Below are 26276 nucleotides of genomic sequence, written 5' to 3'. Positions count from 1 at the left end.
CCCCTGTGCCTCCTGCCCAGTCCACAGTGCCTGGGGGTCCACATGCTGCTGTCATGCCACACAACCTGTCCCTGTAGTCCCCCTTCCTGTGTCAGCTGGTGGAAGAAGAGTAAAGACTACCTCAGCCTCTAGGCTGGTGGGCCGCATGCTGTACATGGAATGTACAAGCTGACCATAAGCAGAGCACCAAGGCAGGGTTCTTCTTGCTTCCTCACCTCCCACAGCACCTGCAATTGGTCCTTCTTTGGCAGAGAGGCTTTTAGGTTTTTAGGAAGGGGATATTTTGAGACAATGACTACCTGGAAACATCTATTGTGGCTCCAAATTCCCCCTGGGATAGTGTTACTCATACGTGCCCCTTAGGAAATCTCAGCTTTGCCTGAGAGCCCCTCTATCCCTTTATCAGTGTGGCTCCTCCATGTATCCCCTGCACCAGCAGCTCAAGTACTGCCCGAGCATCATGCTTCCTTCCACCAGTTTGGAGGGTTTCCAGGTGCTGCCTTGTCTTGCCCTAATGCTGACTCTTTTTATGAGAAGTCTTAACTGAAGCTAAATGTATCTTAACAGCCTCCAGAGAGGAACCGTCTAGGCAATCTCTCTTCTTCATGAGCAATGAGAGTGAGGGCTGGATCAGGAAACGTAGGCAGAATGAAAACACCAATGTGATCTGCCTCTGGGGAGGAACAGGCTTGTGAACTCCACACAGAGCACAACTGCTTGCAGGGCAGACACTCCATAGCCTTTCCATCATTGTAGTTACTCAATGCCTTATTCCACAGAGTGGCTGAAGGCTTCCATGCAAATTTCTGTGTAGTACAGGCCAAAGAATAACTGCTCTGTGCTATCTTGCTGACACTTGCCTCAACTCTGGATCCAGAGCTTAAACTGCCCTGATGTCCTTATACCTGATCCTATTGTTGAGCACAGTTCAGAAGGATCCTGGATGATCAAAAGCAGGACTGAGGACCACCCATGACTCACTGAGGACAAAGCTGGCATTACCTCTAATTACCTGTAACTGTCACCACAAGCCGCATAAACTAAAATCGAGATACTGAAAGGACTCCAGACCTGCACCTCCAGCACAGCAGATGCCCCAGGCCAAATGTCCAGGTCTCTCTTTGGGACCTCCTGCTCCCACCTCACCCCAGCCTGCTGGAAGCCCTCACTCCATGACTCACCAACCCCAACACGACTTTTCAGACCCCCAAAGGCTCTTGGCTCAAGCCACCAGTTCCTGCTGGGTTGGAGAAGGGAGAGCTGCCTGTCTGATGCTAAAAAAACCCTCCTAAACCCTAGAAGCAACACCAGTGCCTTAGCAGCAGTGTGATTTGTTGTGGGATTAATTCTTCCAGCTCAGCGCAAATCTTAATGAGCCAAAGTAAATATCTCTTTCCTCTTGTCACACTGTGTTTACTTATTGCAAACTGCCTGCCTGTAGGAGGATTGATAGGAGCAGCACTCCTGTGCCCTCTGCTTATCCAATGCATTAATGTCCTAAGAGACTTTGATCCCATTCATCACACACCAGAGCACCCTGAGCTCTCTGGGTGGGCAAAGAGGTGAAGGCTGGGAGCTGCACTGTGGGAGCTGATTTGCCTCCTGGTAAGAGCATGGAGTGGCAGAAGGCTTAAGTGAGAACCACATAAATAAAGCAGATTTCCAACCACTGTGTTGCGAAGCCTTGAAATGTGTCAGATTCCAACTTGTTACCAGCAAGACTGAATTGCAGTTTGATCAGAGCCACCCAAGAAAAAGGTGCCAAGAATAGAGGACTTTTCCTCCTTCTCTGCACATAATTTATTTCCTGATGCCCATATGAAGGAGTACAAGCACCGATGGCAGCAGTGTCAGATAAGTATGATACTTTCTATGAACTGCAGCCAGCTCAACAAACCAGCATGTGATTAATGACAGGAAAACCATGGCCTCGGTTCACTTCTCTGTCGATCATCTCTGCGGGTATGCACAGCATTTCCCTTTAATCCCTTGTGGAGGAGATCTGCTAAGCTTAAATTATGCTCAGAAATTATGCACAGAAATGCATAGTAGGCTGGGTTGGTTACTTTCAGCAGCAGCAGTACTGCAAAGGCATAAAGTAAACTGGAGTTCAGCCCTGCAGCAAGGCCTGCAGCCTGCAGAAAGGGTGGGCATTCTCCTTCTAAATCAGATTTTCCAGATTAAAATCTTCTGGTTGCACACTGCAGGTAGCAAAAGATGTCAGAACGGTAAAATTCTGTGCTTTAGGAGAGACAAATTTCACGTTAGGAAAAGCAGCAGTTTTTGTGTGAGCTGCACTACGTACAACTGCATGGCCATCTTGAAATTGAAGTGAATGGAGGGAATTCCCTGAATTCAACTGGAACCCATGCTGCTCTCTTAATTATCACAGTTCTGGTTAAAATTGCCAACAAGTATCTCTCAGGTGCAAAGAGACCAATTGCTTCTATGTTTTTATCTCAATAAAGCAGGGCTCCTTCTTGCCTGCCATTGTGTTCCAGCCAGCACAACTCACAGCCGAGGAAAAGTGCTCCCTGCTTTGCCAGGACAGCATTCTTTTAAATGACTCGCTCTTTCCTCCGGAGTTATTAATGTGTCAAATATCATAGGCTCAGATTGTCTAATATGGGAAAATCTACTAGAAGGAGAGAAAAATAAAGGAAACTTCCAGGGAAATTGATTGAAGGGAAATAAAATATTTGACCCGATTCAGTGGAACAAAATACTGTCAATAATAGAAACTATTCTAAATTCCTTAGATGGACACACTGTTCTTTAGTAATAAGTTTTGTTTGTTTTGTTTTTACCACCGTGGAACATCTATTATAAGAACAAGGTTTTAGAATTTTTCTCTCTCTTGTGCCAAGTGTCATCATTTGCATTTTAAGGGATTCATGAGCACAGCTCAGTTTCAGCAAACACAGATTATATGAAACAAGAACTGTGAGACGCTTTGGGCAGCTCTGACCATGACCCACTAGAATTAAATCTGTGACAGTGTGAATCGGACTTCTACCCCTACATTCACATCTCAGACATTTGCATTAAGCAGTTTTCCAGCAGCAGGAAGGAAACCAGGCAGTCTCTCACAGGTGCTTTTGTAGGTGCTCTGAAATGCCTTCAGTGCTGCTCCTCCTCCACCCCACGGATATCTCAGCCAAGGAGGAGAGCTACAACTCCACTGATCAACCACTCACCAAGAAACAAGCTTCAGCACAACAAAGGAAACAAATGGAACTGATATTATAGATATTGTTGGACTGGTTTGAAAATAACAACCAGGTCTGCAAACACCAAAATTCTCCAGGGGCAACTCACTGTGTGCCTTGTTGTTGTTATGGCTGCACACGAAGGGCCAAGTTAACTGCAGGACTCCTCATGGCTGAGATTTCACTCCCTTGTGTGACAACAGCTGCGTTCACAGCTCTGTGATAGCTGCTCTGATCTCAGACGTGCTGTGGTGATGATGACAATACTGTATTTTGGCAGCAAAGGACTGTAACTGAGAAGCGCTTTGTTCCAATTATATTCTCAATACTTTCAGAGATTAGGACTCATGCTTAGGCTCAAACTTAAGGTCAGCGTGGAGCAACGATCAGAAGAGATTTTTCTCACCCTTCCAGTGCCATACCTCCAAGACAGCAGCTTTACTAATAGCCTGTTACAATTATCAGGGGGCTTTCAGATGCCTTTGCCTCCTCAGAGGCTTCAGAACAAATCAACAGGCAGAAGGACAAGACCTCTGCGAGCTGCTCAATGTGCAGGCATGTCTGGATCCGAGGTTCATTTCGAGGCATAACTGATCATTTAACAATATAGCACCTCTGTGTTCCTCCCACACAGCTGCCTGGGGAGGAACTTGCTCCGGATGGTTCTTTGAACCTGTGAAATCCCCTCCTAAAACCTGTCAAGTGCTGAATGTGACACAGATGAGGCAGAACCAAATCACCCCCTAGAAAAGCAGATACTTCACAGTTCTTGCTTCATTGCAGCTAATGATCTGCTGACACTGGTGGGAGTTTTTGGCCAGGATTGGCTTCTGCTGAGGAGAGCACTCAGATGTTCTGTTGGTAGCAACAGCTCTCTCCAGAGAACCCCACTGCTGGGGAAACAGCAGTTATCTATCCTAAAGCTGCTACTTACTGAGGCTTTCCCGGTGAGACATCATTAACAGCTACCAGAAAGAAATGATCTTCCAGGAGAGGCCGTGGGGAGAAGGGCTCCCATGTGGCCATATGAAAAAAAACAAAAAGCAAACAGTGGTGAAAAAGAGAATCCCAGCAGCATGGAAAGGAGGAAACTGGGATGCGAGGAGGAGCCAGTGGGCTCCTACTTCTACTATACCACAGCTTGTCAGGTTATCTGTTCTTATCTGAGCACTGCGACATGAGCAGGCTGTGAGAAACTTCAACTGCCAACTCTGGTGTGATTTAGCCCACGATAGTAGTGCTGGCTGAAACAACTCATGGTTTTAACCATCTTCCCAGAACTAGGCTGCCATCAGGAAGCGCTACTTAAATGCAAAAAGCCTGTAAATATGTAACACACACTCTAAATGGAAGAAGCTTATTTCTCCAGATCACTTCATACTCTATTTCCATGAGTTCAGGAAAACACATTTCTCATACATACTGTCTTGTCTGCCTAACTAACATTTCTTACATTCCATTTAATTATAATAGATCTATTATTTAATTATAAAAAGCCTATAAATAGGTCACTTGACTAATATCTTCACTCTTGGCTTTTTTATGCCTCTAGGACTCATCTAAGTAAGCGCATCTCAGAATGAATGCCTCGACATCGTAAACAAGCTGGTGCAAATAGTCATTTCACAGGCAAATTAGGTGTGCACATATAGTTCAGAAAATGTGATCTTACTCTGTAAACCATGACTAGATTTCTGCTTGAATGCTCATCAATGATGGACATAAATATAGTGCGTATTTGCAGAAGGGTCTTAGAACTGCCCAGCTCACTCTTAGTGAAAGTGGTGTTTGTTTTTCTGGTAGGAGAACTGGAATAACTGGGGTGTGACTGGTGAGCTCACACATAGCCCAGGGACCATCCATCTGGACCTGTGCTGTTTGCCTGCACAGCTGACAAATGTGTTATACCCACAGTTTCTCCACCTGAGCACATCCCCATAACAGGCAAAAATAAGCTATTTTCACTTGGAAAAGAAACCAAGGAAGAAACCAGGTGATCCTTCACTGCAATTCCTTTCCTGCCCACAGAATGAGCAGTTTACTGAGTGTTTCCTCAAGCAAATGGGCCTTTGTTTCCGCAGGGACACACCTGGGGCCACTATCATTTCAGGCACTTGGTCACATAGAGAATCCTGTTTCCCCTGGAGACAGCTGGTAGTGACTTTCACTACTCTCCACTCCCTTCACAGCGCCCAGAAACTTCTCTTTAATGGTAAAACACTCTGATAGTTGGTATTCTCTCATACAAATTGCCAGGAGAATGTACGTATCCATCATTGTCTCCTTAGCCTTGCTTTTTAAAATTCATTTCCACTGGTTTGTTTTTATCAGTGATTCACTAGTTACAGTTTGCCGTGATTTTCCACCCAAAGTTGTCTCCTCTCCTGTTATAAGCAGCTGTTATTTAAGTAAGTCTGCACCTCAATAAATAAATAAGATGCACATGAGAAACTCTTCAATGGTTTTAACATGATTTATGGCAAGACAGGTTCTGCTAAAGGGGTGAGTCATTCAGCAAAGGGAGAGGAAAACTGTTCATTTTGTATTTGTGAAATCCCCAAACCGCAAAAAAGACACCATTTACCAACAAAAAGCATCACAGGATGCATGTAAACCAGCAGAGTGGGTGGAGCCCTTCCAGAAATGACTGTGACCCTGGGGGCACCTCGCTGGAGGCCTCTCTTTCTCAGGATCCAGAACGTTAAAACAAGTGGGAGGTGCAGGTTTTCAGCTTACACGCTTACAGAATATGCCCCTAGAAATCAAAACTGTGAGTTTTCTTCTGTCCCTCAGGGGAATACCAGAATAGCCTGGGCTTTCCCTGCTTCAACTGCAGCCTACCGAGCTGCACACCTCAGCAGCACTATCACCTAGAAAAGACAACCAGGATGGACACAAGCCTCTAAACCCAATCTGCTCTCCACTTCATTTGTGCTCCCATCACAGAGCTGGAATCCAAATCAGGTCCAGATTCCAAGTCTCCAACCACCAGCTTGCACATCACAAGCTTGCTGCACCTTCACTCTAAAGACCACTCCTCAGAGCACACATCCACCTGCACGAACAGCACGATGCATCTCAACCCTGTCTGCACAACCATGCTGGCTCCAGGCAGATCTCAGGGGGTACTTACAGCACTCAATGGGGTTTGATGCTGCCTGCAGAGAGATGATGCGGCCGCTGGACTCAGGGATGTGCACGCGGAAGACAAGCCGGACGCGGGTGTTCTTCCTGCCGATGTCTGTCTCACCCTTACGCAGCTCGATGTCCGCATTCCTCAGCTTCAAAATCCCCGCACAGTCAATGCTGCCAAACACACAGGCTGTTCAGATCAGGCACAACCCAGTAAAAAAGAAAACTCTTCTGCTCCTGTTCAGCACAGCCCTGCACAAAGGGAGGCTGACAAGAGCAGGAGGGGGCAGTGAGGGGACAAGGATTGCTGTACCCAGTGCTGCTGCTCAACATTGTGTGTTTATGTGCAGGCTGACTTCTAATGAGTCCTGTGTAGCATAGCAAACTAGCTGGCTTACAGCAGAGCCCAGGCAAGAGGAAGTGCCAATTCATAGCTACAGGACCTAAGCTCTTCAGCTCAGAGAGTACAGTGACTGACGGTATTAACAGCACTGCCAACATCTTTTTGCATCCATTTGAAAGATACCACACGTTCCATGTGAATGAAAATCAGATTTGGGGAGGATAAATCCAGCTCAGCTTCCTACCCCCGCACCACTGCTTATGTGCAGGGCTTTATTATTCTAGGGTTACTTGTTAGGGAGAGACAGCCATGTTCCATTAGCACTTGGCTGCTCAAATTTAAAATGCGGGCTTTTATTTACTTCTTTGGGTGCAGAGGGAAGGAGAGGCCTGGAGGAAAGGGAGAAATTAGATATATATTCTATTAAAAAAAAAAGAGAAGATATATAAAGAAAGAATGTGGATTTTGCGATGACGCAGGGGGGCTTAAAAAGAAAGCCTCTGCCAAGTTCGTCAGTATCCTCTGAAGGATGGAGATACAGCTTTTCCCTCTGCAGAGCAATCACTCTCATGCAGTCTGGCACACATCCAAGCCCAAAGTTTCAGACTGGTGCCCACTTCATCCCTCTGCCTCCATAAAACTGCAAGGAATAATACAGAAAAGATGTGCCTGTACTTGCTTTTCTGGTAACCTATTACAACAGAGTGCAATTTCATGGCCAGAGCACTTGGCTGAGTTCAGGAGAGATGTTTTCTATTCCATTAACTATTGTAAAATGAAATGTATGCTTTTTCTCTGCTGCCTACTGCTCCTTGTTCACATCCCCATGGCATAAGGACTTGAGATCTGAGTCTCATTTTCCTCAGTCCACACCAAACCATTCTGACTTTGGGTACAACAGACCATCACCATACAGTTATTGCAGCAGCAATGGGGCAAACAGCAAAAACACGTGCGTGCTTAGCTGATGAATGGTAACTCTGTGAGCAGCTTTCTCCCAGGTACTTGTAACTGTCTACTCAAATGTTAGTAATAAGGGCCTTACAATCGTGTATCATCCAAAGGCTTTGGAAAGGGGAGTCTTTCCAGGACAGACATCTTTATCCATTTAAGTTCCTGCTTTCCATGGGAGGAAGAAAATAACATCCACAACTTTGCTAATAAAAAGAAATATGCTTACGTTGCTTTCATGTTGTTTTTGGGTTCCAGCGGGATCTCTAAAACTTTGGTGTTGCCAATAATTTTTTCATAGCTGGTGGTGGTGACAGTTTTTCCTGTAATGCGATGGACTTGATAGAAAGCATGAGGTTTGAGTATCCGTTCGTCTGCTGTCCCAATGAAGATCTGAAGACCCAAAGGTTTGTTCTCCATGTAACCGTGAAGCTGGCAAGACATTAAGAGTCAGTTATCACACACAGAGCTTCCAACACCCTCATTTCAGGAAACAAAGCAGAGGTACTGAGATGCTCATGGATATGGAGATTGGAAAGTAAGCCTCTCCAAAAGTAATGCCTCGTATTTATTTCCACAGAAACTACAACAGATACAAAGAGCACAATAACACTACTTGATAGAGTAAATTCTCAGCTACAAAACACTGCATTTTCCAACTCAGTCATCATCATTAACCATGCATTTTTGCCAGCAATGAACAGGAGCCTGCAAGTTGCACCCAGAAAACTCTGCACGGCCATCAGAAGTGTGGCCTGTCTGTCATGTCCCTGTCACCGCTGCTGAAATGCACCACCCACTGCCTCACTGTGCTCACATACTGTTTGCTCACAGCACCATATTTTCTGCCCACCAGCTTCTTCCTCCAGGGAGGATGTTCCCTTTTAACACCTACATCTCCACCCTACAAAGCTCTCGGTCTGCAAAATTCTTACACAGTCTTAAAAGAATATATGCTCTTGTTCTTCCACACTCACTGATGTGGGGCTGAGTCCCTGCTCACTGAAATTCATCCTTCCCCCCAGCTGCTGGTTCACCTTCAGCCACTCCTTTTGCCTTCCACTAAATACTGTACAGTTAGAGATGGTCTTTTTGTTTTGTGACACAGTGAAGACTTGGCTGAGTTAGAGGCAAGGCCCTCTACAGTTCAAAGACACAAACAGACCCTTCCATAATAAATAACATGCTCCTAAACAGTATTTGCTGCAAGAGAAGCGAGAAAGCCAGAATTTCTTCGTAGACCAGAAGACAAAGAAATTTCTTCTTGTTCATTAACATTCAAAATTACAAATCAAATCATCCTAAATTTCTCACATAACCAAAAATGAAAACCAGACATTTATCTACCACATAGCTGGTGATGTAGCTGAAAGGGAACGTTGTAGTCTGAGAAGCACTAAATTTGTTTTCAATTATTCTGTCCACATACAAAAGCTCGATGAAGTTGTGCAAAGCAAACAGTCCGAGAAGATCACAAAAAAAGGAAGATTAAGCTAACAGTAATCATGGCCAAACCTTTCTCTTTTCTTTTTTTTTCTTCCTCTTCTCAGCAGTCAGCAGGAGGTATCTTTGCATAGAAGGATTAATCCCCCACGGAAAGGGACCACATGCAGCATCAATGTGATCCTGGCAGCCTTCCTTCAGTATGGCAAATGTAAAGCGACACTCACTCTGCTAAGCTACCATTACTCATCTAGCACATATTTGCAAGGCACACAAAGATGATGTCCGTGCCCCAGAGACCTTACAACCCAAAGCTCCACTGAAGCCAACAGACTTAAACACAGGTCATGCACAGAAGAACCTCAGAACCCAGCCCAGACACAACTCAGACAGCTACAATAACTCACTCACACAAGCACTCTGCTAAGTTATTAGGAGGGAATTTAGGATCCGAGGCTCTGTGCCAACGTGCCAGTTGGCAGCAAGGCAGAGGAGAAGCAGAGCTGGGCTCCAAGTACAAGGGTTGTTGGTACTGGAGTAGCGATACTGCCTAGAATGTGCTAAATATGATGGCAGCCATGAGGAGGTTCAGAAAGAGGCAGAGTGAGGCAAAAAGAAGACTAAAGGCAACAGAGGTCTGGATGACAGGTCTATTGGGAACAGACCTGAGTGTGCGAATCATCCCCCTGCTTACCCATATGGAGGCCCACTAAGCCCAGGTCCTCCAGGAGCAATACTGAAATGCAGCTGAAGCATGGTACTTTCAAAATCCAGGATTTCCTGGCCTTCAGCAAAAAGCCATTGTATGAAAAAAAGCCATTTTGTCTTTACAAGGGGAGAGGGAGAAGAGAGGAGTTTTTTAAGTACTGAGCACAGTATCATGTCTGACAGCACAATTCTTTGTGGACCCAGCTGGGATGATGAGAGGATGCCTTGGGCTGGAGAATGGCTACAGCAACAGCAACTATGAACCCCAGAGCTATCACTGGGTGACTGGAACAGAGGAAAACAGGTAATAAATACAAAAGAAAATTCACCTCAAGTGAGCACAGTCAGTAGCAGCTGCAGCAGAACTGGCTCCATACACAGGTTTTAACACTGATCACCTTGAAAACTGATTGTAAGTGGTGGTTTTGCTCATGTATAGACCACGTTTCCAAGATAAAACTATTCCTGGTCTTCTAATAACACACATATACATAGGAGTAGCCCTGTCTAAATGCATACACGCTTAAAAAAGGAGTCAGCTGTCTGTTCATAGGGCAAAGTTTTGTCACCTGAGGGATGAGAGCAGTAAAACATCATAAAAGACCTTGTCCTCTATAGGATCAGATTTACAATAAACTGTTTCATCAGCAGAAGAAAGTAAACTAATTATTTGGTAACTTATGGCCCCGCAGCATTGCTTTGGGATGACATTACTGTAAATCAAAATAGCATTTTATGAATCAAGTACAATGAAAAAAAGATAAATAAAAGATTAAGCATCCTGATTTAAAAATGCACGTCCTTATCTTGAGTTAACTGCTTATATTTTACATTTTAAAGGATTATACAGGTGATCATTTAGCACAAGCATTTCCATCTGCCACTCATACACCAAGAATAAACCAGGATGACTTAGGAACAAAACTGAGGATGGACAGCTCACAGAACTTCTGTGGGAAGGTTAAAGTCAGAGTTTCAAATCCAGCTTTGCCACTAACTTACTGCATTGCTTCAGTCATGCTGTATAACCTCTCTCCATCTGCAGCAGGCAGTGGGGAGGCTAAGCCTTCTTCACAGGGACAGGAAGGAACTGATATTTTGTGCTGCCATTGTCACACACAGAAATGCATTGTGAACTAGAACCAAAGAAGACATTAAGGTTTTGTTTCAGGCACACCTTTCCTCAAAACTGAGCTGGGTGAGACTGTCGGTCTGTACTGACACTCGCCTCCTCTATGCTAGGCACCTACCTCACTATTTATCAGAAAGCTGACCTTTCCTTTGAAGGCACCAAGAGGGGCCAAAAGGGGTCTCAAAGAACCTTACGGAGAAATTCTGAATAATAATTATGAAGTTCATTTTTCCTCTCTTGGCAACAAGCTCCTCTAACACCTCAGGACTTTCAGCAGTTTCTTCTGCTCATCCCTCAAAGGGCAGAGCACAGCTGGCACTGCAGAGCTGCAGCTGCCCAGGGGCAGGACGCAATGCTTCACTGCTGAGGTGGAGTGGGAGCACACCAGGGATGAGGGCAGAGGACCAGCCCCGCACCAAGGTGCTGCCTTACTGCCTTTGAGTTCCAGGAGAGTGGGAACTGAGAAAGATTTATGAATAGAGAACTCTGGAAGGAAACATGTTTGTGTATTATAAGGTGAGCTATTCACAATAAAACTCCCCCAAACTGTATACAGATCGAGCTGGAAAAAAACCAACTCCTTTGAGTCACATTTGCCACAAGGGGAAAGAGAAGCCAGACATGATGTGTACCTTTCCATACTCTATTTTGGGATTTTAAGATCCTATTTCTTTCAGTTGAAAGATTTTTCTTAAACTTTACTTTTGCATAACTCTTGTAATATTAACATGGCCAGACATGGGCTGGTCTGTGACCCAAGGAAATGCAAAGCACTTCGGCAGATAAACAAATAACATCATTCAGAAAACAAGGAGACTTTTCTTGTTCACTTTTGCTGTTACGATTGGATTTCTAAACAAAATGGAAATTTGTGGTATGATTAAAATCATCGGCTCATCTCTGCATAAACAAAATTCGTTCATTCTGCACCGCATCCATAGATCAATAGCAGTCAAATTTGGGAGAAGGGGGAGGTAATTGCCCTTTTCAGAATGGCGCATGCAACTCTACATGCAAAACACAAGCAGATGTGCCATCAGCAGCTGTGCATGGGCAGCCCAGTCACCCACTCAAACCCAGTTCCTGAGGTAGCACTGGCAGCTGCAGCCACTGAGGCCACACATTGGGCACATGAGAGAAGGCATTATTTTTCCTGAATTACTTCAAAACTCATATCTTATAAACCAAGGAGGCAGACCTGAATACATAACAATCAAAGAGCAAGTTTGAAGTTCAAGCCTAAATCAGTCCCTAACTCACAGTGTGCAGATGAATCAAACCCTGCAGCTGCACAGTCTGCATAACCTGCGGTGATTTAAAAGCACAGGTTCACCTCTGCAGCACTGTGTAAATAGCAAATCTCTTTGAAAAGCAAAGCCTGCAACACTGCTCGGTTACGCTATTTGGGAGCATGGAGTGACACACTGACAGCAGCAGAAAGGTGAAATCCATTAAGGTTCTGTAGGTGGTCAGCTACAGGTACAACATGTGCATACAAAGAGGGAATTCAGAGAAACCTTTGGAACTCAGATTTTTGAATATTGCACGTATTGACTTGAATTTAAATATCACTGCAGTTTATATACATTGTATTATTGTCAGGAAGTAGGAAGAGCAGATATTCTTAAATGGGGAATCCAGAGCAGCAAGGAGCAGTGACATGCCAGGCCCTACAGGCAGTAAGCACGGTGAGAACTCATCGCTGCCACACTGTGCCTTGCTGCAGGGGCTGCCAGCCTCTCTGCAATTTGCACTATCAGCTCTCACCAGCTACAAGATCTTGGTTTCTGCTACTATTGAAAGTTTCAGCATTTGCTTTTTTAATTCTTCATGACTTCAAGTTGCACATCTACAAACCAAATTCCTGGTCTAAACAAACAGTGATGGGCTTTACCAGACAGCAGCAGGAGCACCTGCAAGTCTTAAGGCACCTCAGGAGAGCCCTGCGTGATGCAGGCTGCGTGATACAGACACTGATGGCCTGTGAGAGTAGAAGAGAATAATTTGTTTCCCACTCATCCGAACAGAGCTTTGCTTGTCGAGAATTGAGGCCTTTCCCCCCTAGGGAATATAATGCTACACATCTTTAAAGATGATTTTGCACATCTTCCTGTCTAGACAACACAAGCTACTGCCAGAAGGAGAGTATAAAACTGGGGAATAAGGATATTGAACCTAGTGAATTAATTTGTTCAAAATAAAGCAGCTCTTCTGCTTGTTTCAGCTCACTGTAACACAAGGCTCAGTCTATTAACTGCTGCATACTACTTGCTGTCTCCTGGTGGAAGTCATTTCAGCTTCCTTCTGAAAGGGGTGTGCATGTGTGTGGCCATGGTGATTCAGAGGGGCCACCATCAGGCGTTGGTGGAAAGTGGGAAAACAGAATTCAACCAGCAGCACTTAATTAGAAGCAAATAGAAAGCCGCGTGAGAAATCGCTTCCTCCTACTGCTTCCCTTTTCCTGCTGTACAGGAGAAGATAAGAAAGCACTCTCAGGATCGCCCCTCAGCGCACACGGGGCAGCCTGCAGGCTCAGTGCCGGCTGCCGGAGGAAGGAGCCCCACTCCCCCAACTCCCACCTTCCTCCTGAAGCAGCCAGAGGCTCCAGAGCTGAACCTGTGCCCCGACGGCTCTGACACCACCAATGATTTTCCCGTCTGCACTTCATCTGCCTGCAGGCTGCCTTCCACGCCAGCAAGCATCTGAGGACAAGGTGCAGCAGAGCAGAGGAAGATGGGCTTGTCTGAACAGACCCTGCGTGCCACAGCTCTTCTGCAGTGCCTGGTCAGTTCGTTTTGTGGTTGAAGGAACTTTGTGTTTTGGATTTGATGGTTAATTCCCATCATTAAAACTCTCTGGCTGCAACACTTACAAGGATTTTTTAGGGGAGCTTTTATTCACCAATATTCTGACGAGGATGGAGAAGTGTATTGTCAGGGAGAGAACCATACCAATAGCTGTCAGTAATTAATAAAAGGCCTCCTCCAGACACCACACCATGTAGTGGCTTGCACGTCTGCTTTCATTAGAGCTGACATTGAGCAATAAAGTTGAAACTTGTCACATTTCTGTTCAATTTATGTACTGGGGACATAGCAAAAGAACAGAAATCATAAGGAAATTTCCAAGAACCAAATCTCATTTGTGCTGTTCTCACCATAAACCCACCCTTGCGTTTGATGGTATATTCATTTTGAAGAGAATTTCCCAGGTTGATCTAAATCCAAGGTCTGCATTCTCAGAACTGCACATCAATCCCTGCAATAGCACATGTTACTGCAGCAAATGGATGTAAGAACCAACAGCTCGATGCTGTACAATCGCAACAGTTGTGCAAACAAGCTCAGTAATCCTGCAGGTAAATTAGGCATGAAACACACAGACAATTTGTCACACACGGTGATCTGGGGGCAGAATCTCCAAGTGACAACAGCAGCCAGGAGCCTGTGTGAGGCTTCCCTTTGCCAGAAGAAGGAAGTAAAGGCAACGAGAGAACACAGAAGCATGGCACAGCATGAGCCAGCTTTGCTGCACATGCCCAGCACAGCCTGCAGAGGCCAAATGCTACGGAAATGCAAGCAGCAGCACCAGCTTTGTCCCAGACCTCTGACTTCCCCTTCCCTGAGCAGGGGGACAGGCAGAAAAGGCCAAACTCAACTACCTCCATGTGCCCCCAGCACAGAATCCATCCAGCCCCACTTGTGGGAGGGTAAATTACGATAGCAAGCTGTGATTTAGCTTTGAGTTTCCATCAAAGGTTCTGGTTTCACTAATAAGCAAAACAATTAGTTGACTGTTGGAAGTCACACACATTTACAAGCCAGAGCCCCACGGGAAGCCTAGGCTAGAAAACAAAGTCTTCTTTGACTTGGAAACCACAAGAAAACACACACGGCAAAATTCAAATATAAAAGGAAAGTGAACATACATTTGTTATTGTAAAGCAGCTCCTGTGTGTTCCATTAACAGCTCCACAATTACCTTTTCTTTTTAATAAATAAATAAATAAAGAGGCAGTGAAAGTCACCACAGTTTTAAAAGTGACCACCCAGGGGAAGGAGGGCTGTGCTGCTGTGCCACTGCCATGCTGTGCTGCTGTGCCATGCCATGCCATGCCAGCAGTGCTGCTCTGCAGGCCTGGGTAGCACCACAGCCCTGCACAAAGCTCAGCGCTCGGTAATGCCTTTCACTGTGTTGTTACAATCAAACACACACCAAAGATGTAATTGCAGCAGTGGGATGGAAGCTCATATCAGGGCTACCCCTCCCCTCAGCTTCTGAAACAAGGCTGACATGAACATCCCTGCAGCTGAGGGCCCTGTGCCTGGTTTGCCCAGAATCTCAATAAAATAATACACCTCAACTTCTCTATAGACCGTGGCAGATGCACAATGGAAACTGATGCCTTTTGTCACTACTCTGAGTTGCTTTAGGTGAATGCAGCAGTAAAGCACACATTTATCTATTTGACCACCTACAAGAACCCTGCATATTTCAGAATGCAACTATTTCTAATGAAGCAAGTACAGATCCAAGTATCCAGAGTGTGTGGATAATCACTTGCATTAATCAACTGCTCATCTTCCTTTAAAGCTTTTCATTTCCCTTTCTCTCGCCCTGAAGGAAGGACAAAGGCTCTACTTAGAGCTCCCCAAAACATCACACAATTACGTATAACTTCAGTTCAATCACGAAAAAAAGTCTGCCTTCATGCAAAGCAACAGGACAAAAACAGAACTGCTGAGCTTTCTACATGTTTATGGCTTTTAAGGGACCAGAGACTCTTCTTGTCCATGGGGAGAAGCTCATTCACATCCAGCCTTTCCTTATCAAATAGGTCATTTTGTTTTCCATCACTGTCTTTGCTGAAGAACTGAAAATCTGTCCCCCTGAAGCACAAAGGTTCTTACTGCCACATTTTCCCACATGCAAAGGAGAAACACACTTATTTCTAAGCCCTGAGCAGTCAGGTACAAAGCAGCAGCTGTCCCCAAACTTCAGTCAAAGAGATGGAAAGAAGGAAAACAATCACATCTCCTCTGCTGTTTCAGCAACTGGATGGGTCCACAAGAAGCTACGTGCGTGCAAACTTCTGCTTTGTCCCTGCTACTCCGGATTTCCTTGCTGTTCTCAGCAATACGACATCCAAGGGACACTCAGACAAGCATAATGTTGGCATTTAATCTACATCTCAAAAAGGCTCAAGTTTCACTTTAGTTGACAGCAAGCTGTAGCTTCCTTCATAGAGTGATTCAGAACTGAACTGGGAGACTTCTCCACGTGTCTAGGTGGTCTCTGAAGTTAGAGAACATTATATGAGATTAATGCTTCCTCCTTTCCTTCCCTGGGTAAACAACGCAAATGGCCTCTTCTGCTCAGCCCATCTAAATTGTCATTTTGATTGATCAGACTCTTCTCCCACCAAAGTTGGAGCATACAACTGGTGCAGAGCACGAGCTCTCAGAGCTAGACATGAAGAGGAGGAAGCAGCATCAGAAAGATAAACCACAAGATAAGGCCTGGAGGATATGAGACCTGCTGCTCTGTATCTTCAGAGCGCCCAGAAGAAGAAACTTGCATGCAAAATTAGTTTTCAAAAAAAATAAATATTGCACACCAAGGCCAAGTTACAAAAACTAGCCTGCATTGCTTCCTCCAGAAGGCTCAGCTGTGTAATGAGCCGCACAAAGGGTTAATTTAACAGGAAATTAGGAAAAATATGTATTTTGGAAAAAGTATTCAAAACAAAGGAATAGCAGTTTGACAAAAGTGGTTGTAAAATGCAATAACACAAATGGGATATTCACTCTTTCTATGAACACCACCACCCTGGTGGGGCTCCACACTCAGGGCACATGTGGCTTCTCAGTGCTGAGGTCCAAAAGTTTAAGACGGTGCTGGACTCAAGAAGGTTGGAGTGGAGGGGTCTGTGTGCTCAAAAAAACCACCCCAACCAACCCGAGAGTGGTTGGTGTGCTCAGTAACGACATTTCAAAAGCACCCAGGCCCCAACACAAGGTCTGAAGGCCGCAGAAGAGCAGCCCTGCCATCCCCAGGCAAACACCACATTTCCGCTCCCGGGCTGAAAGCAGACACAGCCTGCTGAAAAGTAATTCAGTTTCCTTGCTATCAGATGCCTGAAACTCATGCACACTTTCCACAGTGCTAGAAATCTCTTCTGCTTCATTTTGTCTGTGATATTGGAATCCGACAGGAACACCAAAGTTAAAATGCTCTGAGGGGGAAGAAGGAAAAAAGCCTTGAAGCCAAATAACTTATGACATGAAAGCTTTGGATTTTACTAGTCTTCATGACTTTCAGATGTCATAAACTGTACAGGTGCAACTATCTCACTGCTCTGTACCCATATGAACTCTGTTACATTCAAGTGAACAGAGATCCAACAAATACTTCCAGGTTTATAATAAACCTTCATAAAGAAACTGTCCATATTTCCCCCATATGGAGGCACAGCTGTGCGGAGGCACATCTGCTTGGGAGACTTTAACGGGGATCTTTGATTTCACAGTTTAAGATCCCGAAGTTTGATGGCAAATTATGATAGAACTAGGAATATCAGTTCCTATCTCCAACAGAAAATATAAATCCCTCTTTGACTGATATTGATTACAGGAAGGAAACAAAACACTTCTATTTACCCACGTGACAAGAAACTCATTGGCTGCAATAAACATCCAGAGGTCAGGAACATCTTGGGAAGGTAAATGATACTGTTTGTAAGCAACTGAGAAATGAGCGAGTGCTGACTGCATATACAGTTCACACATCCACAGAGCTGCCAACACACCATGGTGGGTTAAGAGCTTATCAGGTTTATAAATTAAAAAGAATCTCACCTATTAAGTTATGGCAAACGTGACTGCTATTTATTATCATGCTGTACCCTTAAGCATCCAGTTTACATACACAAGTCCAGCTCAACCAAAGTAAACACATTCATTGATTTAACAATTTATGGCTTGATTTTAAAAGGGGTTGAGCCTGCAGGGTAATATTTAACATATGTTTGAAGTCAAGCACAGATCAACTCAGTGAAATTACTAGTATTGATCACATGCTTAGAACTGAGCAAAAGCCTCTGCATTTGCCTGGCCTGGGCTTCCTGTAGCAAGTCACGAGTGTGATGGAACAGCTGTAAGGATGCACCCCAACTTTGCTTATTGAAAGCTATAGCTGTGGCTGAGCCAGGCAGGTGCCATGCAACTACCAGCAGTATCACACCAATACCCTGCAATGCTGACCAAAAGCCTGGCTTTCCTTCCTGAGCGATACTGCCTGAAATGAGCAGGAAATGAGTGAAAAGCCTGATGTGGCCCCAAATGGCTACAGTCCAGCTGCTCAGCCATTTCTTTACCACAGACTTTGAACATTGAATAAGCCCTTCCATGGATCAGCTCATCAGCTGAGGATCAAATTTGGTTACCCTCATCTCTCTCAGCCTGGATTTGGTTTGCTGATTTCAGCAGCATGAATTCCCTTCTCACAAGCATGGGTAGGACCAGAACCAGAGTTATACAGCACTACAAGCAAAATCTCAGAGGTAGAAAGTGTTGTACCTACAGAAATCAGCCCAATTCAGGAGGGAGCTCCTGCTTAAACACATTCATCCTTTCTCTGTAGAGTTACAAAGCTGGTCAACACATCCTCTGTATAGCCACAGCTTTAAAAAAGGCCAAATGTTTTCTTCAATTCATCCCCATTGTTATGTAATTCTGATGCCCTCCTATCTCCTTATCACACCACAGTTACAGCTAGTACCATTTCCTATTGGTGTCAAATATCCAGGACAAAAAGAAAACAGCAAGTTACCGCAGATGAGCAAAACTATCAGTAAGTTACACATAAAACAGGTGCTAGCCTGAAACAAGTGTAACGAGTGCTTGAATCACACGCAGGTGAGGTTCTCTGACCTGCATTTCATGGGAACTTGTTCTGCAGGAACCCAGGGCAACAAGGCTCAGAAATGCTCATCCACTGCAGCTAGGAGGACACGGTGCTGTAGATCTAACACATTCTGCTATTGATTTCAAATCTCAGCTTGGTCAGTCACTGAGCTTGAAACCCAGGCATGATATCTTTACATCTTGAGCATCACAGAACACCCTAACCAACAGAGAGCCTGTTTTCAAGGTAAAATGGGCTCCATTGGGATTTAAGGCATCTAGACATCTTATGACAGATGGATCACAGAAATTCAGTGTTTAGCCCAGAAAAAGTAGCAAATACTTTTCTTCAATTCCTGAGTTTTCATAAACCAATCCAAACCAACTTCCCAAACTTCCAGAAACACCACCATCCAACTTCAGACACTTCATGAAGATCCACAATCACAGCCAGAGCCACAAACTCCCCGTTTTCAGATCAGTTCCCTACACAGCTTTCCACCATAAGCTAGTCCATCTTTCCCCCATGCATTTCCTCTCCATTCCCTTACCTGGACCACAGGATGGCCTCCAGTCGGGGCTTTCACAGCCCCTCGGCTCCCCTCGGTCTCGTAGTGTGCACGGTGGTGGGGCTTGGGCTGCACCTCGATGCGGAGCTCGTAGGAGCCGGACTGGCTGGAGAGCGGCCACTCAAGGGGCGGCAGTGACTGGACAGGCAAGCTGGGCACAGAGAGACAGGCGAGATGAAACTTCTAGCACTTCACTTCTCAAAGTTCTGATACATTTGCCCATGAAAAACCCCTGGTGCAAACTAATGTGCAGAACCAATGAATTAATTCAACAATGTTTCTTCCAAACCCGTATCTTCCATCCCTCACAGTCATAATGAATTGGTCTCCCATTAACCTTTGCTGTCCCTAAGCACGTAGCTCTGCTATGCAGCAGGATCTACCCAGGGAAACACTCCCTAGGGATCGCCACACACGGGATAGGGCATCGCACTGTCAGAGAACCCACAGCCACAAGAAGCATTACATACCTGCAGATAGGTATTGCTGGCATCAGTTGCTTTGTCCAGGATGGAGGAACCAACAAAATGGATTCTGGTGCTGAGTTCCTCCTGTCCTCCTGCTCGCAGGGCCCGTGGAAGTCAACAGTCTGAAAGACGTGGCACGGAATGCTGTTTTTGTGGGAAGGCATTGATGAAGGGTCAGGGCTGGTTTTCCAAATTTTGGTGGGAACACCACAGGAAGGATCTGTAGGAAGGCTGCTCATAGCATCCATGGAAAGAGGAGCGCTGGACAACTGCGTGTAAGTGACCGTAGAGCTGTCTTCTCTCAGGGGGATGCGCGGAGAGGATTGTGGAGAGGGGGTCCTTGACTGTCGTGGAGAGGTGGAAGGCTGCTGAGTGCAAGAGTACCTCCGTTTTGCACCTGGCGATGAAGACCTTGAGTTGGGACGTGGTGATGGTGAATGTTGTCCCAAGCAGGTTTCCTCCGTGATGCTTGTTCGTGGTGACATTATTGGAGAGGTTCTAGGAGAATAATGAGTATGGATGTTTTGAAACTGCGGACAAAGGTCATCACTAGGACCATTATTTGGTGAAACACATGGTGATGTGCAAGGAGATAAATTTGTCTCTGAAATGAAACTTGCAGAAGAGCCGCTACTAGCTGGGCTCAGACACAGTGGTTCTCTGTAGCCCTCAAAGCCAGGGACAGGCAGGGTAACCCTTGGGCTAGTGGTAGCTGAGTTTGACTGATGTTCTACCAAAAGAACATCTGTGTCTCTGCTGCGGAAGGGACCCCCTGAATTAATCAGTTCAGGATATGAAGTAATTTCAATCCTAGGACTCGGAGCAGAGGCCCCTGCGGCGCTGGCAGGGTGTGTAGGTGCTGTCCCTATGCTATCTGGCTGTCCATATCTGCCCATGGGATCTGCAGAAAGGCTAGGAAAAGGCAGGGGGCATGGCTTGAGGCCACAGTCCAAGACATCATGAGCGTATGCAACTCCAGAGGGTGGGCTGTTGGTTTTATGTGGAGTCGGTTCTTCTGGAAAAAGAAGGGTCTCTTTAAGACTATAAATATTATTACAGAAGCTGAGCAATCACGGATTAAAAATATGCATATTTATATACTGCTTGTGATCAGATATTAGGTAAATATTTGTTTAATTATTTTTAACTGCAATTAATACTTGTGAAAGTTACTGGATTAACAGCCAGAGAAGCTCAAGAGCAGATGAGGCATGGACAGAAGCATTGCCAACACCTCCATGCTGCTCCGTGGACTCCCACAACCCGAGCCCTGAGCTAGAGGGGTCACCTGGAGGGGTACACAACACATCAACCTCCCTGCTGGCCTTCCTATCCATTTGGACAACCACACCCATTAGCACTAATTGGGGTACTGCAATTCTGATCAACTTTTATCAGCTGTGAGCTGGAGTGAGACCATCACATCATGAAACCACTTCCAAGTGAGCCTACATAAAACCAAAACGTTGAGGAACAGCTTTCGATAGAGAGAAAAATATTTCTTACACATCAAATCCCAGCCAAAGTAAAAGGCTTCACGAAACCAATGCTGAGTTCAGGTTCTCAAAATAAGAAGCCAGTTGTTTGGCTCCTTATCACCTCAGTGAGTTTCAGTGACAAGTTTTGCACAGGAAAGCACCGGGTGATCAGAAATCAGAACGTGTGCCACATAAGGAGTGCTTCACTGAATTATCCAAGTAACCACTCCAACATCTTCTCCGCCTCCCACCCAACACGATGGAGCAATTCCCATGAGCAGCACATTGCACACAGAGCCAGGTCAGAGACAACTGCACTTTGTGCAAAAGCAGATAAGCCCAAATTGATGCTTCTACACACAGCGACTGTGATTTAATTTCAGGGGTTTTCTGTTAGCTTTCACTATTGAATTCTTCTGAACATGAAAGCAAAACCCTCCACAGATGGGTTTGTAATGTAAAAAAAAAAGTTAAAGCCAACTCTACTTTTTGATGATAAGCCCCGTTTTCCCCTCCAAAGTGAATGTGTTTCCCAAGTATGGGACTCGTCAGTGCTGGAGAAACAACCTGGAGGAAACCATTTAAAGAGCAATTTACCAGGAACTGCTGAGCATAGTGCTAATTGAAAAACACCAACTAGAGCCACACACAGCATCCACATGGGATAGAACCAGAGAGAGATGACTGGGGAGTCCAGTTGGCAGAGCTCTTAAGGTTCCCTCTGGCACTTAGTCTTGGCCCATCGCTCCTTGGGGATCAGAGAAGAAGCAGTGAGTAACTGAACTTGGAGCCACGTATTTCTCAGTACCATTATCTCACTCGTGGGAATTCACGTGTCACTCACATCACCCAAATTCTGTTGCATCATACCCATATTGGTGCGGCTCACCCCTCCTTAGGGCTCAGTAGAGCAGCACACCTCTTGGCAGTCACACAAAACATCACTCCCACTGCTTTCAGAAGAATCATTTGGATTTAAATTAAGGCAGAAAAGCAAAATTAGCACCAAACAGAGCAAGGCTGGAGATGGGATTCACACCACCATCACAGCTTCAGCCAAGGAACAGGGCTGGCCTGGCTCCCCATACAGTGCACCTCCAGCAGCAGCTGCCCCACATATCTGCTCCTTATCTGTGCCACAGCTGCTGGGCAGCACAACACTGCAGCTCCTCACAACTCGTGCCAAGCACTGAATCTGGTGTGTTGAGATTGGCACACCACCCTCCCCCCCTTTATGTTCATTAAAAATCAGCCTTCAGATGACTTTAGTTTTGCTTTTCACTGAAATACTGCATCTAAACGAGCACTTTCACCCTTCACATTCACCATCCCAAGGAGGATCCATGCTCCAGATGATAATAACCCCACTTATGCACACCACAAGCTGCAACACGAACCATGCCTCCACACGGCATTCCTCACAGCACTGCAGCACTTCACGGCCACGCAAAGCCAGATTGCTCACACTGCACAGCAGGCACCGTGTGCCAAGCAGACAACACCCACAGCCTTCCTCAGAGCAAAAACATTGCTCTGCTGCCCCACCACCAAGTTATCGATACAGCAGCACTGGGCTGGGATTGAGCTGCAGACAGCAGAAAGGCTGCACGGGGCTGAGGCTCAGCACCAGGGCTCCAGTCCCCACAGGATGAGGGTTTTCTGGGACTGCTCCAGGCCCTGCGTGCCTTCAGAGCTGCAGTGAAGTCACTGTCCCAGGCACTGCTGCCCACGCCTGTGATGCTACAGTGCAACACTGACTTCACCGGGAGGGAGGGGGGGGGGGGCTGGGCAAAGCAGCAAGCACTGCATTCCAGAAATAGAATTCTGCTGCTGAAATCAGTAGAAGTTTTTGTTTGTGCCTCAGCAGGAGCAGGGCTGGCTGCTCAGCTCACTGCCAAGGCACTGAGCAGCCTGAGCTGTGGGACCCACATGTTCCCCTCTGCCTTCCCAGCACCAGCATGAACGTGCAGCAGCCCAGGGCAGGGCACTGCCTCCAGGCACACGGCCCCAGGGAGGCAGCAGCGCCTATGCAGCTCCACAAGGTGGGGAGGAAAAGCTGCCCCCAGGAGCAGAGGGCAGCAAACCACCACCCAGAGGTGACAGACAGCAACCCCACTGCCCCCCAGCAGGAGGTGAGGGGCCATTGCATCCCCTCCAAGAGGACTTAGGACCAAGAGACCTAACAGCATTGTTTTGCAAGATCAGAAGTAGCTTTAAAATCATCACGTGGAAACTCTGGATGTGCAGCTTTGTACCCCAAGTTCTGCCATCTCCAAGGATTCATCCACCCCTGCAACCCAGCATACACACCAAGCTCCTCCTGCACAGCTTTTTGACCACGGGTGGGAAGACGTCACAGGGAGCGACCCAGCTCCTGTGGGACCTCTGTGCCACACATGTAATTACAGTGCTTCCCCACCTCCCATCCCCTGGGCACTTCTCAGCCTTTGCTTCTGCTGCTGAATCACCCACTGATTCACCAACAAAACGCCGTTTAAAGGGAGTTTAAAGAAAGCTTCACATCCAAGCTACACAAACCGTCACACCCCCTGTGGTACCCCACGGCTCAGCGAGTCCCAGCCCTGCTTGGGATGCTCCAAACCCCACAGCACTGCATCCACACTGACTCCAGAGCTCCTGCTCTGCCCCGCAGTCTTTAAGCACTGTTCAAAGGACGATCTTTCCTCCTCTCACAATAGGAAAAGAAAGCAGGGCTCTGCTTGCTCCCATGCAATAAATAAACAGCACACCAGACGCCACAGACACACGACTGCTACCAGCAGCTCAACTACTCAGCACCTGGCCCCGCCTCCCCCCACAGTCTCCCCAGGTGCTCTCATCAGATGCAATTAACAAGGAGAGTTAAAACACAGGTGGAATAGATCAGCAGACCGAAGTTCCAAAGGATTTCACCTTTTCACAGTGGTAGGACCTGCTGGCCCGAGGTGTCTCTGAGTCCCGGTGTGTGCATGCAGGGTGGCAATAGCCCATCCTCTGCCACGTTTTTTAACACAAGGCAGCAGCCTCAAAGCCATTCTGTCATGTCATCCAAGTACCCTCCCAATTAGCGTGAAACCAAGGATTAACAGACCGTCAGAGTAACTGCATTCCACTCATCACCTAAGAAAAGCTGTGGACAGCAGCTGTGTGTGGGATGGGGGAGCTCAGGGGAGAAGCACAGCTTTGTCCTCATCCATTTGCAGCAGCGCATCTCCTGTGATTTAAATGGAGTTACTTATTCGTACAAGAGTCCAAAAGTTCTTAAGCTGCATATTGTCATTTCGAAGGGACACTGCCAAGACTGTGGCATTTTCCAAAAGCTGAGCATCCTGCAGTTCAGCTGACTGCTTGGAAGCTCAAAGTGAAAGTTGGTTTCCTGAGCGAAATCTGGTATTCTCTGCTACATGTGCACATTTGTTTCCTTGCTGTGGGGCTGCTGCAGAACATCGTGTCCTGCCTTGCCAAGCCAGGTGCAGCACCGAGCTGCAAGTGCTTCTTCTGCTTCTGACAGCTTCGAACTGAGGAGAAAAGGAGTGAGGCAGACACCTACCCAGGGTCTGACACCTCCCAGATGTGGCAATCCCTGGGGCTGTCTATGCACTAACAAGCATTCCGAAGAACAGTAACGTTTACAAACATTCCCTACTTCCCCTCCATTTATGATACACACACAGCCGCTTCCTCATAGATCCTTATTGCAACATGTAACAGCACAGCTGAGCTACAGGGCTGGGTCCTGTGAGGAAAGCACCCAGCTGCTGCTCTCACCTGCTGCCCTGGAGCCTCATTGTAACGTGGGTTTTGTTCGAACTTTAAATCTCAAAACTCCACTCAGAGGATCATCCCACAGTAACCTCAGGTCAACAAACAACACGCCAGTTTAGCTCTCATCCCATGCATCACCCCATCCATGGCTCAACAAATCTAACTCATTCTCTGACAGGAGAGAAAGCATCTTCCTCGCCCAAGTGAAACTACGAGCCCCCATCAGCCGGGAGAGCGGCCCCACAGCTCCAGCAGCACATCTGTCCCCATCCCCATCCCTCCTGCCTGGGGAGCACAGCAGATGTCTAAACCATGTCTGGCAAGGACAGGAAAAGGCACACGGAAAATGGCACAGGGTACAAGGCTCCTGCTTATGGAAACAGCTGGCTTAATGAGGAATATCTAATATTAATAATATTGACCGTAGGGTTTTTACTGACTCTTTTTCCCCTGTTGCTTTTATAGCGGTCCCTGTTCCTGTTGTCTCAGGCACACATCAGCACTCCTGAACGCCAGCGGCTTTCAGTAAGAATATTTCTGGCATTCCCATGACAACAAGTTGTGGTACAGATCCTACTTTGAAAACATCAGCTTAAGCGGATACAATCAAATCACAGCTTTGGTAACACCCACCAGCAGTGCTTTCTTCCCCCGACCCACCCCCAGAGCCTCACGGTTCCCGTTGTTTCTTTAAAAAAAGGCTTTGAGCCTGTTTGCAGAGATTTGTTATTGCAGGAGCTGCGAGGGGGGTGGAGCTGCCTGGATTCGGAGGAAATTGGGGCCGCTCAGACGGGCCCTGAATGCGGGAAGGAGGCTGCAGCGCTGCCATCGGATGCTCCTGTGGCTTTGGGTGCGTTTTGAATCCTCCACAGAAAGGACTTGTTTTCCCAACCGCAGTTCAGACGGGGCCAGAATCTCACATGAACAACGAGCATCATTTACCACCAGCATGTGGACAAAAAGCCCTTCCCCAAAATTTGAACATTTTCTGTTCTCGTGTAAACACGCTTTAATCTTTTGTACATGAAAGGTCACGGATGTACACTGGATTGCTTACAGACTTTGCCTGGTGCTTTTCAAAGCGAGAAAGAATGCTCTCCAGATTACAATGCTGGTATATATGGTTGTGATCTTTCTTTTTTTATGCTAATGATTTCCATCTTTGGAACAAACAA

At 46.2% G+C, this 26276-nt stretch overlaps 1 protein-coding gene across 6 annotated transcripts in view; it reads right to left on the bottom strand.

Annotated features, from left to right (window-relative positions):
* NFATC2 (nuclear factor of activated T cells 2) overlaps nt 1-26276 on the bottom strand; it is a 77615-nt gene that overhangs the window by 42173 nt on the left and 9166 nt on the right. For 3 of the 6 annotated variants that reach the window (XM_085519843.1, XM_085519845.1, XM_085519844.1), the window contains exons 2-5: nt 19862-20356; nt 19374-19542; nt 7865-8067; nt 6343-6515 (exon numbers count right to left, since the gene is read on the bottom strand). In XM_085519843.1, coding sequence (XP_085375969.1) covers nt 6343-6515; nt 7865-8067; nt 19374-19542; nt 19862-20343 — 1027 coding nt within the window. In that variant the 5' untranslated portion in view covers nt 20344-20356. Of the gene's footprint in view, nt 1-6342; nt 6516-7864; nt 8068-19373; nt 19543-19861; nt 20874-26276 lie in introns of all 6 variants that reach the window. The other 3 variants (XM_085519842.1, XM_085519841.1, XM_085519839.1) reach the window with 1 other exon arrangement.

Source organism: Coturnix japonica, chromosome 19, assembly GCF_054131305.1.
Source record: "Coturnix japonica strain WE chromosome 19, WE-NBRP24, whole genome shotgun sequence".
NCBI lineage: Eukaryota > Metazoa > Chordata > Aves > Galliformes > Phasianidae > Coturnix > Coturnix japonica.
The sequence above is the reverse complement of the archived record's forward strand: the minus strand, read 5'-3'. Positions and strand labels throughout refer to the sequence as shown.